The sequence below is a fragment of the Dermacentor silvarum genome, chromosome 5 (assembly GCF_013339745.2).
Source record: "Dermacentor silvarum isolate Dsil-2018 chromosome 5, BIME_Dsil_1.4, whole genome shotgun sequence".
Classification (NCBI taxonomy): domain Eukaryota; kingdom Metazoa; phylum Arthropoda; class Arachnida; order Ixodida; family Ixodidae; genus Dermacentor; species Dermacentor silvarum.
The window spans coordinates 15,567,086-15,579,620 of record NC_051158.1 but is presented as its reverse complement, the minus strand read 5'-3'; the positions used below and the strand labels follow the sequence as shown (position 1 = coordinate 15,579,620).

The window sequence follows — 12,535 nt, the reverse complement described above, 5'->3', positions numbered from 1 at the left end:
TTCCTGCATAGTGACTGCGAGACAGCCACAGACAAATAAACGGTCATACGTTATTTAAAGCAATCATTGGCTTCGAGATCGATGACGCATCCCAGAGCTAAGAGTTTCGGAGTCCATGGTCAAAGTAGCGAAGGAGGAAATAGAAGTTCACACTTATTATAACAATACGATCTCCCCAATATGGATGGAAGACTGGTACACTATCTGTGCTCCGACACGTGCCGTTCAAAGAAGTTCAGGGCTTATAACGACGCTGCGCTCAAAAACGTAATGCTGGCTATTGCCGCCTGTCAATGAAAAGACAGGGATAGCAACAGAAACCGGCGAAATAGGCACTGCTCTGCTTTACCGCAAAATTATCGCGAAAACTCTTTCTGAAAACACGTCGCAAAGTTTATGGTGAAATACGAACAGTCCAATTACAGGTATCTTCGTTACGCTAACACCTTTCTTTGAATCCTTCACTACGCGCCCTAGACAAAACGAAACCACAATCTCCGCCTCTATTTGAACAGATTGCCATCAATGCCAATTTTTGAAAACATGCGTCACAGCTGTATCACGTTATCCGAATCCTCTCTAATGCCCTATGCTTCTTGAGAGAAAGGATAAACAAAACCTACGTATCGTCATTAGCGAAATGGCGTTGCGTTTTATTGTGATTCACGACCTGCGAATGACGCAAGAGGACTCCACCACGTAGCCGTTAAGCCTATACTCTGGGCAATTCAAGTTCCACCGCGGAGGAGGAGCCTGTGCTCGCAAGCAACGAGACTCACGAACGTGTGCTTCGGCACGTAGCAGGTTCGGTTGGGCGCCAGGAGCAATCCGTTCCGACACTCGTTGCCGCCAGCCTCCCGGAGCGAGTCGAACAGGTAGTGCAGCTGGTCGGACACCGGCACCGAGTCCGCCACAATGTGCACGATCGCGTACAGGCTCATCGTGTAGCCCACGCCTGCGACGTGCACGCACAGCACGTCGTTACCACTTGGTGCAGGCGGAAACAGGCGAGCGTGGTTCAGAGAGCACACGAGGGCAGAGGCGTTATTGCAGCTCAGATTTATTTCACTTATTTTGATTGCCCCAAGTTCGGACGGAGAAACGCATAGCGAAAATTTAGAGAGATAAATTGAGTGGCTTTTTTAAAGCTATTTCACGCTTTGAAATGATTAATTGTTGAAAGCATAGCGATTCAGGTGTAGAACTGCCGCGCGCACTATACCAATGAAGAGCGGAACTGTGCTGAAGACTCCGAAGTTCCCATCTCCAGCGAACTGGGCTAGGTTGCTCTCCAGGTGCATAATGGGGAACGCCACGACGCCAAGGAACGCTAGATACGCCAGCAGGAACGGCACTGCACGCGGAAAGTGGAATTCACACTCAAACACTCTACCCCATTTGCTTGAATAAACTGATATTTTCTGGCAGGAAACAAACACGGCTCGTTGTACTGCGCTCACCATACCAGTAGCCGGGCTGCCTCCTACTCCGGGATGTTGCCTATCGTGGAATTAGTAAGCTATGCATTCATTGTATACGTATAGTTACTTTAATTTCTAGATCAATAATCTCCAAATAAATCGTGCATTATAGATGTTACGTTATGCTATACCAACTAGATTAGGCAACTCCGGTTTCACTGATGAAGAGCTACAAGCATTTCTAAAGAAGCTTCGTTTAATATTCTGCGAGACATAAGTTTATCGCTTCTCTTTCATGATTGGATTTAATACGTCTTGCTTCAGTATTTTGTGATGTCATTCGGGTCCTAATATTAATTTCAGCATGTTACTTATGCATTAAAAATCCTGCTGCTGATGTGCTGTATTTTCGCGTACTATCGACTTCGTGATGTGTTCATATGTCTGTTTTCGCATTTGTAAGAAACGACGAGATTGAGCGCATTCCAACTCCACAGAGCTTTTCTTCCCTGCTTTCTTCTAGATATCATGCACACGAGTGTACTAGCTTGTGCGAAATAAATGAGAGGGATCTCCGTAGTGAACAGCAAGTACACCCGGCTTTAAGAGCTACAAAAGTCTCACTTCCTCCGTTGACGATGAACATCGTGGGAAACTGTCTTGCGTTGGCGCTACCAGCAGTCATGATGAACAGGGTGGCCAGCTTGTGAGCACGGCTCTTGTAGTTCTCGCGGCCGTACAACTGAGAAATATGGGCAACAAAGCAAATATACACGTCAGGAATATCTTTCACTGGTAAAAAAAAAGTCGCAGTTTCGCCTGAAAGGCGAAGCATCAATTGCGATATCAAATTAGTAGACAAGCTATACGAAGTAAAAATAGTAGTTTTATCGGCCGTATAAAGTTGCATATATTAGTTTACTAACTGAACAAACAAGCACGGTGTCACGCGCGCACAGGCAAACATGAACACATCTCGCTCGCTGACCGCGGAAACTCGTCAAAACGCTGGAGTGAGAAAGAGCGCCAGCGGCAGCGAGCAAATTGATCGTCGCGCTGGCTCTCGCTTCAACGCGAACTAATCGTCGAAATCAGAGCGCATACGAAGGTACCCGCACTCGGCGCATGCACTTTGTACCCAACGCAAATCGCTTTGGAGATGAGGCTCCTGCGAGCGCTCACTTCGGCCATATCGCAGATCGCTTTCAATACAGGCAGCTCCGTGAGCAGCAGCCGCAACAGCAGAAGCCCCCCCCCCCCCCCCCCTCCGTCTACCTGATTATCTACCTGATTAACATATCTGATTAACCGAAGCTGATTTAGGTTTTCTCTTTAGTGTGTCTAATACTTTTAGATATATTTTACGATCACCTATAGAGTAACAGAATAACCTCAGACCCCACTATCTGTCTCGTCACATTTACCAACGTCACAAGGCAAGAACAGAATTATGTAGACGAAAGCGCGTCCAGAAATGGTCTGCAGCCGCGAGTAGGAAAATTTTGTCGTAGATACCTCCTGTTCATCGTCACTGGACGACATGATGAAGGCGAACGAACAGACCAGTCACTGCGGGGCGTTGTGGCGTTGAAAGGCTGGTGCAGGACAGGGACTTGGACTGAACAGGGCGATGACCTTGAGCAGAGCATCCGCACTCCGACACAATTCTCCTTCTTCTGCTTCCTCCTGTCAACCGAGGCACGCGCTTCGATGTTGATGTCGATGACCTTAACGTCTTTGGCACATACCCACTCACGGGGATCGGCCAAGAGTCGGGCATATTTTATATATGTGCTAAGTGAATAAATTTAGCAAATATATAATTGTGGTGAATAAATTAAATTCTGAGACAATTCAGTGGACAGTCATTCAATAAATATATAAAAAATATACAGACTAGTACAAGATGCAATAGGGTAAAGATAAATGGAATAATATGCTTAACAATGAAATCGGTTTGATTCAACAATGAATTTCTCTATGGCGATGCATACACTCCTGTGTGAGTGTCCAAGCAGAGAAGCTCCGAAAGACAGTAGTACCGGAGTGTTCAATGGCAGGCCGAGTTGTCGCATTGCAATTTGCAACATTCTTTTTTTTTTTTTTAGGGAGGAGAAACGCCGGCAGTCCAGTAAGTAATAGTCGATCGTCTCTAATGCGTTACAGAAATGGCACAAAGGGGAAATCGTCAGACCAGATCGGTGCATGTAGAAATTTAGACGTGGGACTCGACATCGCAGGCTTGTTAATGTCGCTTCTGTCAGTCTGGATTTGCAAAAGTTCCTGCTCCAAGGGAATTGTAAGTGGTGCAAGTTGGTGGATTATGCTATATTTGATTTTGATGCCATAAGGTTGTATGTTCTAAACCTGACAGACGTTATGAAACCCGTCGTTGGAAGAAGGGAAAACGCAGGGCCTGTAACAGAAGCCTTTGCTAAGCTATCTGCCGCTTCATTCATAAATATGCTTTGTGACTAGGTACCCATACCAATCTCAAATTCCGCAAATGACTTGGAACCAATGAGTGCAAATTTTTACAATATGCGACTCGCCGGGAGCAGTAAGTTAGGTGCAGAAGGATAAAGAGTCTGTTAATATTACCGCGGTTGTTGTGGAAGGCTGTAGCTTACGTAAAGCTAGGATAACAGCTAGAAATTCCGCTAGGAATATTGGAGTGTAGTCGGGGAGCCGAACAGAAAAAGACCGATCTAATGACGATGAAAAAATTCTCACTCCGGCCTTTTCCTCGCTCTGCGAAGCATCTGTTGCTATAATTACGTTTGTGTGGAGCTGATCCAAGTGATCCTGGCGTAAGCCGTTAAGGATATGCCAGGGGAGTTTCTTCGCATGGTTGGGGTATATGTTATCATAAGTAATGACCAATGACTTTGAAATACTGACTACCATGATTATATCATTTATACGTACATTTAACGGACTTAATAACGATTCTGTTTTATTCACCTGTGGCGTGTGAAACCGCAGCCACGAAACTCCAAAAAATGACGCGTCCGTTTGTTTGTTTGTTGTTTGTTTCCGATAGCGGCTAACACCCACTACAAGGGATTGGCCAAGAATCGGGCGATTTAAGAAAAAAATGTTATACGTGTCTAAAAATAAACACTCCTAAGAAATTTAGAATAGCTCAAGAGAATGAAGTTCCAGCGTTGTTGTCGTTGTTGCCTATCGAACACGTGGCTCCTACCTGCTATGGGCAAGCTATGATGAAAAATAAAATTTCAGAATTGCTATGGAGGGAGTACTGTAACATATGAAATTATCCGTGAAAATAAAGGCAATAATGGCAGGAAGAATGAATAATCAATAATTCAAAGGTACGCAAAGAAGTAAAGATAAAATTTTAACGGGGCATTCGGTTAGATGCCATTAGAAATTTCAGGACAGCGGAGCAAATATCCCTGCGGTCAAATTCCAGAGTGGAGGCCCCAAACAACAGAATAGCAGGTTATGTTAAGTCCAAGCCATGTATTCAAAGAGGTTGTTCGAATATTCTTTTTCTCGACGCAGTGAAGTGGTGACAAGATGAATTGAGAAGTGATGAATTGTTTCTTCCTCACCACAAGAAGAGCAGGAGCGGGGGACACCAAATATGACCTGTGCGAGTAAAGGACCAGAGAGAGAATGCGGCAGCGTAATTTGGTGAGGGAGGCCTCAAGCGTCCTTGTGTTTCAAAATTCGCGACGCCAGGGACTGTCCTACCCGCTGCTTATAATCTGAAAAAGTAACCAGGGGCGCTATAACGTAAAATAATTCCAAACTGTTTTGATTACAAACTGCTGACGTCAAATTTACGTAGCCACCGACGCAAGCATCGGGCGGTGATCCGCAGCGTTGTCTGAACAACCCAATCAAACACTCTCCTCGATTATAGGAGGTCACCTTTGTTCGCTTTCCAAACCAATAACATTGTCTACACTCAGCAGTTTTTTCTTATCTAATTGGCTGACAAGAGGCGAGGAGCACGCTCTAGTGGAGAGGGTTCCGATGGGGCCGAGCCAGCACAGTGAAAATAGATAACCACATGAAAAGGGTGGTGCCGGCTTCTCCGATTGGTCCGCTTCGCCTTACTTAGCTTGCGGTGGCTGGTCGAAAATCGCGGCGGCGTGCAACGGAAGAATAAGAATGCCGCTAAAACGGATCCTCAGCAAGGAAGAGTTGGCAGAGCGATGTCGTATGTATGCCGAAAGGGCTCGATAACGTTTTACTGCCACGCAAAAAGGTTTATCATGCGCAAATAAATACATGATCACTGGCAGGTGTGAGTAGCGAGGGCCTGAGCGATCGGCGGGCCGCCATCTTCTACGAGTATTCCTTTCGGAACGGGACAGTCTGTGGCTATTCAGAACAATTTTCAGTTTTGTTCGGCATATTAATGCTTTTTTTTTTCGCGTACTCGTCACTTTGACGTGGTGAGTTTTCGTGGTTTTGTGAGGTCGCGTGGCAGGCAGCCGAAGTGGGCGTAGCCAGAAAACATTGGAGCAATAGCAGAGGGCTAATGGTGAAAAGGGTCGAATCCTGAATGATTATTTTTCTTTTGTGTGGTTTAATCATGCATAATCAGTGTGCACCCGTTATATCAGATGGGGAGCTATCACGGTTTTCGTGACGTCGCATCACAGACAGGCGAAGTTGGGAGTCGTCCGAAAATGTTTTGACCAATCGTGGAAGCTGATTGCAGAAATTGGAATGAAAAATTTTGGAATCATGTTACGTTATAGCGGCCCAGTACTGAGTCTGTTAATGCTTTGATAATTGAACGTATACGAAATCTAGCCACCGTGATGTGGGCTGTCAGTGGTAGAACAGCAAGTACTGGCCCTCAAAGCGACGTCTTTGCCATTGAATCGGCAGCACCGTGTTTTTAAACAGCCCTTTATGATAAGATGCCCAAATCGAACGAACGCATTGCAGATGGACAGGAAGTATCGAGTGAAATAGTTCTAGCATGGGCGAATGACTATACGCATAAAGGGAAGAGCAAACACATAGTGAATCAGTAAGAATAGCACAATGTTTTTTTTTATGGTTAAATTTACGTAGCACTAGAATTACTGCCATAAGCTCAACCGGAAAAATGGGTTCAATATCCCGTAACCCTAATAAAGGAAAAGACCAGTCGAGTGTAGGACAAAATATTCCACTACTAGCCATTTCCTCGCGTTTGCACAATGTTCGTTGTTGGTGTGTTTAGATGATCTTGCAAAGGTGATGAAGAAGATGATGATGACGATTATGAGCCTCCAAGATATGGAACGTACGCACAGTGGGGGATGGGCCAAGAATCGGGTGATTTGGTGGCATTTATTTTTATATTACCGATTGTATAATTAGTAATAATCCGCTTTAACAGAGAGGGGCACTTAGTTCTTGTTATCTTTGAATTACTATGTCTGTACTGCTTAGACCATCTCCTTTCTACGTATGTACTATTTGTTTTTTAAAGTCATTTCACTTTTGCAACGCGGACTGCTCTCATCTTTATTACTATTATGATGTTGCCAGTCCATTCATAGGTACTGTTTCTTTTTTCACTTTCAGCTGCCAGATTATTGGTCTATTCTGCGTTACTGGGCATTGCTCTTAATTTTGCTTCCCAGCAATGGCTAATAGATAGTGCAGCGGATTTAGCAAGAAGCTGGGGGTTTCAAAAGTACTTTTAATAGGATTTTAACCAACAGAGAGCCTATAAGACAGAAGTAATAAATAACTTAGAAATATTATTTTAATATAAACAGTAAATGAAAGAATCGACAGCGCATTACGGAAATAAAATAAGGATAATCGTTTTGCAGCCCAAATAATGTTATACATTCCAATAAACAGCGTCCTCGTGTCTAAATCCCAATGAAGATGCCCCAACTGAGGCAGATAATGGCTATTGAAGTTAATGATAACCTAAGTTGGCAAAATGGAGAGAGAGAGAGAGGACCAACTTTTATTGGAAACGGCAAGTGTAAGAGGAATTTATCTCCCCTCCCTTAGATGGCGGCCAGGAGCCCTTGAAAAGTTTATTTTGGTTACCCAAGCACATCGGAAGCTTAAAGTTGCACTCCTCAGTATCGTCATAACCGTAATCACCCGACCATAGAAATATTAATGCGGCTAGTACAGCGCCGAAAAACAAAAATAATCACGGCCGACACAGAGACAACGTCTGCGATAAGCGTGCCACGTTATGAGCACCACCAACTACGCCAACGCAAAGCTGCATTTGCACACTGTTGTTGTGCATGGCTCTTACCCATAATAAGGGATTGGCCAAGAAGCAGTTGATACATTTGATGATTATGGTGATGAGGATGATGACGACGACCACGATGATGCTATACCCGTTATAAAACGTTGGCCAAGAAGCAGTTGCAGTTGATACATTTGAATATGATGATGATGTTATTTTATGGCTCGTACCCACTGAGCGGGATAGGCCAAGAATCAGGTGCCGGCGGTAGCTTAAAAGAATTCTTACTTGAACGAGAGAAACACAAATTAAAAGGAAAAAATTAAACGAAAGGAGATACTGAAATAACTAGACTAGTATGTGAAAGAGCAGTCAGATTAACTGAAAGGAAAATTTTAAAGGAGGTTGTAATCAGGAAGAGAATAAAGGCAATGTTAATAAAGAATTTGGAGAAACCAATTGCAGTGATATGAATGCTGGACAGATAGGTAGAATAAAATTACAATAGTTTGCAGGCTAATATTTATGTGACTATAGTTCAATGTCGAGGCCCCAAATTATAGTATTACTGGTATACTGGTAGTCGAGACGCATGAGGATAACTCGCTGCACGCGGCATGCACACCACCAGAAAGTCCGAGCCTGGCCCAGGCCCACGTCAAAAAAACTCGAGCGGGGCCCGGGCACGGGTGAAAAAGCACATGCCGTGCCCGAGCCCGGCCCGAGCCCGGGAAAAAAGTGCCCTACCCGGCCTGGCCCTACCCTGTCCGGCCCTCACACGGGCCGGGCCGGGCCGGGCCCGCGCTTTCGGGTAAGCCCGAGCCCGTGCACTGCTATAAGGTGGCTTCAAAGAGGTTCGTTCAAAGGCAGCACACACCCTGCGGCACAGCCCATATTTCCAGACTGCACTGTCTTCTGGATCGGCCCCTATCCTTATATTGCACAATATCCGCGATTGGCCCATATCTTTGGTGGGATACCTAGATAGCTAGATAGAACAGGAAAAATACCTGGTTGGAGCATGCGAAGCATGCTGTTCGCATTAAAACACGAATGACACTCTGGGACTATTTTCAGGAGCGCACTCACGCGTGCGCTTTTGCATCCATAGCCTTCTCTTCATTGATAAAAAAAAAGGTTTACTCCGACTTAACATAAGAAATTAACAACAAAAGGGTATAGACGTTTCGCCACCTATGCAAGTAGCATCTTCAGTACACACTGACACAAATGAGGGGAAGTCCCAGTCTGCCCATCCCACGCGTCTGCCAGGGGACCATGGTTGGTCTTGCACGCCGATGCGTCACGACGGATGAACCAGGATTCCAAAAGTTTTCTTTTACCCCACTTTCGCTTTTGGGCCAGCGTCGTCGCTCTGTCAAGGTCGAATCTCTGCCCTGTCGTCCAGCAGTGTTCGACAAGTTATGTCTTAGAACGCGTTACAGGTGTAGCCTTGGCAACATCTCCTTTGTGTTCTTTCGATTTCGTTGCCCTTTTTCTAGTTTAATTTGTTAAGTCGGAGCAAACCTTGTTTTTTTTTTCAATCATGAATTCACCCGGCTTTTGCAACATTTTTGCATTCCCTTCATTAGCACAAAAAGCCGTCCGTGGGCGAACGTTTGCCGTAGTCTGTACTGAGTTCGCGCTTCTAAGGCATATAATGTTTAGCAGCCCCAACGAACATGTGGATGGCTATTGGACTTTCACCACCGACGCACTGGCACCGAAGCAATGGCCACATGCTCTCGGGCGAACGAGTCGCAGGGTGCATCGATCACGGAATGTCAATTATTATACTTCTTTGAGACGCACGCGCTTTTAACTGCCTCTGCGAACGAGTGCCTTACCCCGCGGAAAGTGATATACTCGGCGTGCAACTGTCAGGTATTTTTCGGTTTCGGACACCAATCTAGTTCATTATATCCATTGGCAGAACAGTTTCACTTTATTAAGACTGGGTTTTAAATACATGGATCTCTATGGGGATTACAAGGGCAATTTCAGTTACTTTGTTATACCCCTTATTTCGTTATATCCTGTTTCGTTATAGCGAGGTCCGAGTGTAGTTCTTTGAGACGTTTGGCACGTGCGTAACGTTCCAGTGTTTCGTGTTCTTTCCTCGTGACCGCTCACGCTTTGAGACGCTGGGTTTGATTACACCGTCTCCGGGATTGGCCTATACATTCCCCAGTAATTTAATCCTAGCAGCTACCACTGTATACGTACTGCGAGACGCTGCACCACCTTCGTGATCGGCCCAAGTCGAACAAGTTTTAACATTTCATCGCCCGAGTGCAAATGACAGGCAGTCACCGATGACGCCACAATCCATGTTACTCTGGCTTACGCTCGTCCAGTACCTATGTGGAACCCAACAACCGGCATGTCGCAGGACTCACGTCGAACGGCCGGGGTCGAAATTATGCCGTCGACGTGACGCGATCGTCGTCGCATAGCTGCTGTCGTCACACACACGCTTCCGTCAGAGCCATAGCTATTCGTCATAAGCACATTGCTCCACCTGGTAGTGCTTTGCGTAATCCCAAAGGATGGATAGCCAGCTACCAGCAAAATGCCTCGCAAAACATCGATTCCCAGAGGGGCGCGGGATCTGCTTCATTTTGTTTTCTGTGCTTTCGAAGGTGGCGCCGTTCTTCCTCGATGCCTTCCCGGCCGAGGAACGCGTCAGCGTGGAAGCCGTGGTAACACGGACGGCAGAGGCGCTGACTGGCATGTTGCGCTCTTCGGGCCATCTCACCGACCACACCTTGGCACAGGCGACCATGAAGATGGTAGAACAATCTGCCATGCACCCATGGCCGCTCAAGGCATTCTTGCGCCTCGAGGTGTGTACATGCGTGTGTGCGTGCGATGTCGCGCTATTCTGTTTATGTACATTGTGGTGTCTATTATTGCGATAGCAATTATATGGACACTCAAAAGCAGATTTCTGCCGTCGGCGTCGCCGTCGTCGTCGCCGTCGTCGTCGCCGTCGCCGTCGCCGTCGCCGTGAGGTTCCGTATGACGTCAATGGAGATGAAATCGTCGCCGCGCGCCGAACGCTGTATGTGCGAGTGAAAGGGTGCGAGGGGCGCGAGCTTTCACGGGGAGTGAACGCACGGCGGAGAACAAACGCGCGTTCTGCGCCGTGCTCCCTTAAGGGCTGCAGAAGTAGGCGTCTCTTTCCTCCTTTACAATCACCATATATGTAGAGCAAACGCGCCTTCTTCCGACGCGCGAGAGGCCGTGGGGGAGGGGGGGAGGGGGGAGGGGGAGGGAAGGGAGGCGACGTTTAGCTGCGGCACCAAGAGCCTATTTATATCAGAGGCTCCGGCAACAGTCACCAACGCCGCACGCATTTTGAGCGAACGCGGGCAAAACGATAGCGCCAACCTTTCCCTTTCCCTCAAGAACCACTTATCAAAACGCCGACGGCGTCGACAACAGTTCTGCGTGTTGCCGGTGCTGCTGCATGTCCAAGTTTATAGAGCTGATAAAGCTAATATCATTACTCCGTATAGCTCTCTACAAATTTGCTATCGCAATTGATGCTTCGCCTTTCAGGTGAAACTGTGACAACTTTTTATTATTATTATTATTATTATTATTATTATTATTATTATTATTATTATTATTACAGTCATTATTATTATTCAGTGCATCGCTGTGTATAGCCGGCACAATTTACTACAGATTGAAACTTTCAAGTTGAACCCTGCTAGCGAGTGTGCGTCTCTCTATGCGAGCGTGCTAACGCGCTGAACAGACCTTGACGAGAGAAGAGAGGAGACAAACGTAGCGCGTACTTTTGCGTCTGCGCCTTCACACGATGGCAATGCTCAACCAACTTGCCCTATTAAGCATGCTCATCGGTGTATACATTTCACACATGTGTGCGTGTTGGTGTTTGTTTGCGCTTCGGTCACGTATTTGCGGCCGCCTTGAATCACATGTGAAACGCATATATACCATCATATTTGTCCGTCGCGGAATCTGTGTCAATGAAGTTCATTACTGTTCATGGAAAACGTTAAATTATACGGCTGTTAAAGCAAACACGTCCTTGATTTAGGCATTCCACCCCTTTTAATATACAAGTATAGACAGCGCGAAACATCGCAGACAGCACTAAGATCTCAGAAACGGGAAGCATTGAATCCATGCTTCGAGAACCACACAGTTGTGCGCGTGTATTAGAGCAGGCCATGCGCTAACTAAACGCCTAACAATCTAGAAGCACCAAAATAATGCAAGTCGTAGTAGTACTTCTACTATAGAGTAATCGAAGCGTGGGTCGATTACGTACAAATGATGACGTGGTGACGTCATCGCAATTGACGACCAACGAAATCTTAAAAGCCAGCGAGGGCGGAAACTACGCGAATATCAACGAAGGCAACAGTGATGAAGATCCCGTAAACGAACCATGCATTTCGACGGCAAGGGAGGCGATAGCGGCATTCGATGATATGCAGCTTTACCTTGCGTGGCTACGGTGTTTCGCTGCGCAGAATGCCGTGAGAATCCCGCGCGATAAGGTTGGCTGTTCGAACGCCTCCTAATTACCACAAATTAAGGGCCGTGTACTCCGATCCATGACGTCATTCTACCTTGGCCGACTGCCATAGAATCTAATCTTGATGCTCCCGAGTAAGCCGGTGTGATTTTGACGTCACCGCTTTCGACACGACGGGCTTGGCAATGGGAATTGCGGGCCAAGTAGCATGAAGCCATAAAGCAGAGTGCGAACTGCTATCTAGAAGCGCTGGCTGCACTCGCACATTCTGTCAAACTGTGCAGAAAAAAAAAAGAAATTAGCAACTTATTTCAGTGTCCCTCTTGAATTCCTGTTAAACTAAAGTTTTATTTTGTTGAAAGGGCTTAGCCAGCTCTAGTGTGAGCAGTACGATGCACG

The 12,535-nt window shown here is 46.2% G+C and overlaps 1 protein-coding gene across 1 annotated transcript; it reads right to left on the bottom strand.

Annotated features, from left to right (window-relative positions):
• Positions 1–728: 728 nt before the first annotated feature.
• Positions 729–2,963, bottom strand: LOC119452774 (sodium- and chloride-dependent neutral and basic amino acid transporter B(0+)). The gene is made up of 4 exons (XM_037714721.2): positions 2,937–2,963; positions 2,046–2,163; positions 1,223–1,354; positions 729–955 (listed from the first exon to the last, which is right to left on the bottom strand). The coding sequence occupies exons 1-4, from the start codon at positions 2,961–2,963 to the stop codon at positions 729–731; spliced, it is 504 nt and encodes a 167-aa protein (XP_037570649.2).
• Between the last annotated feature and the right edge of the window lie 9,572 nt (positions 2,964–12,535).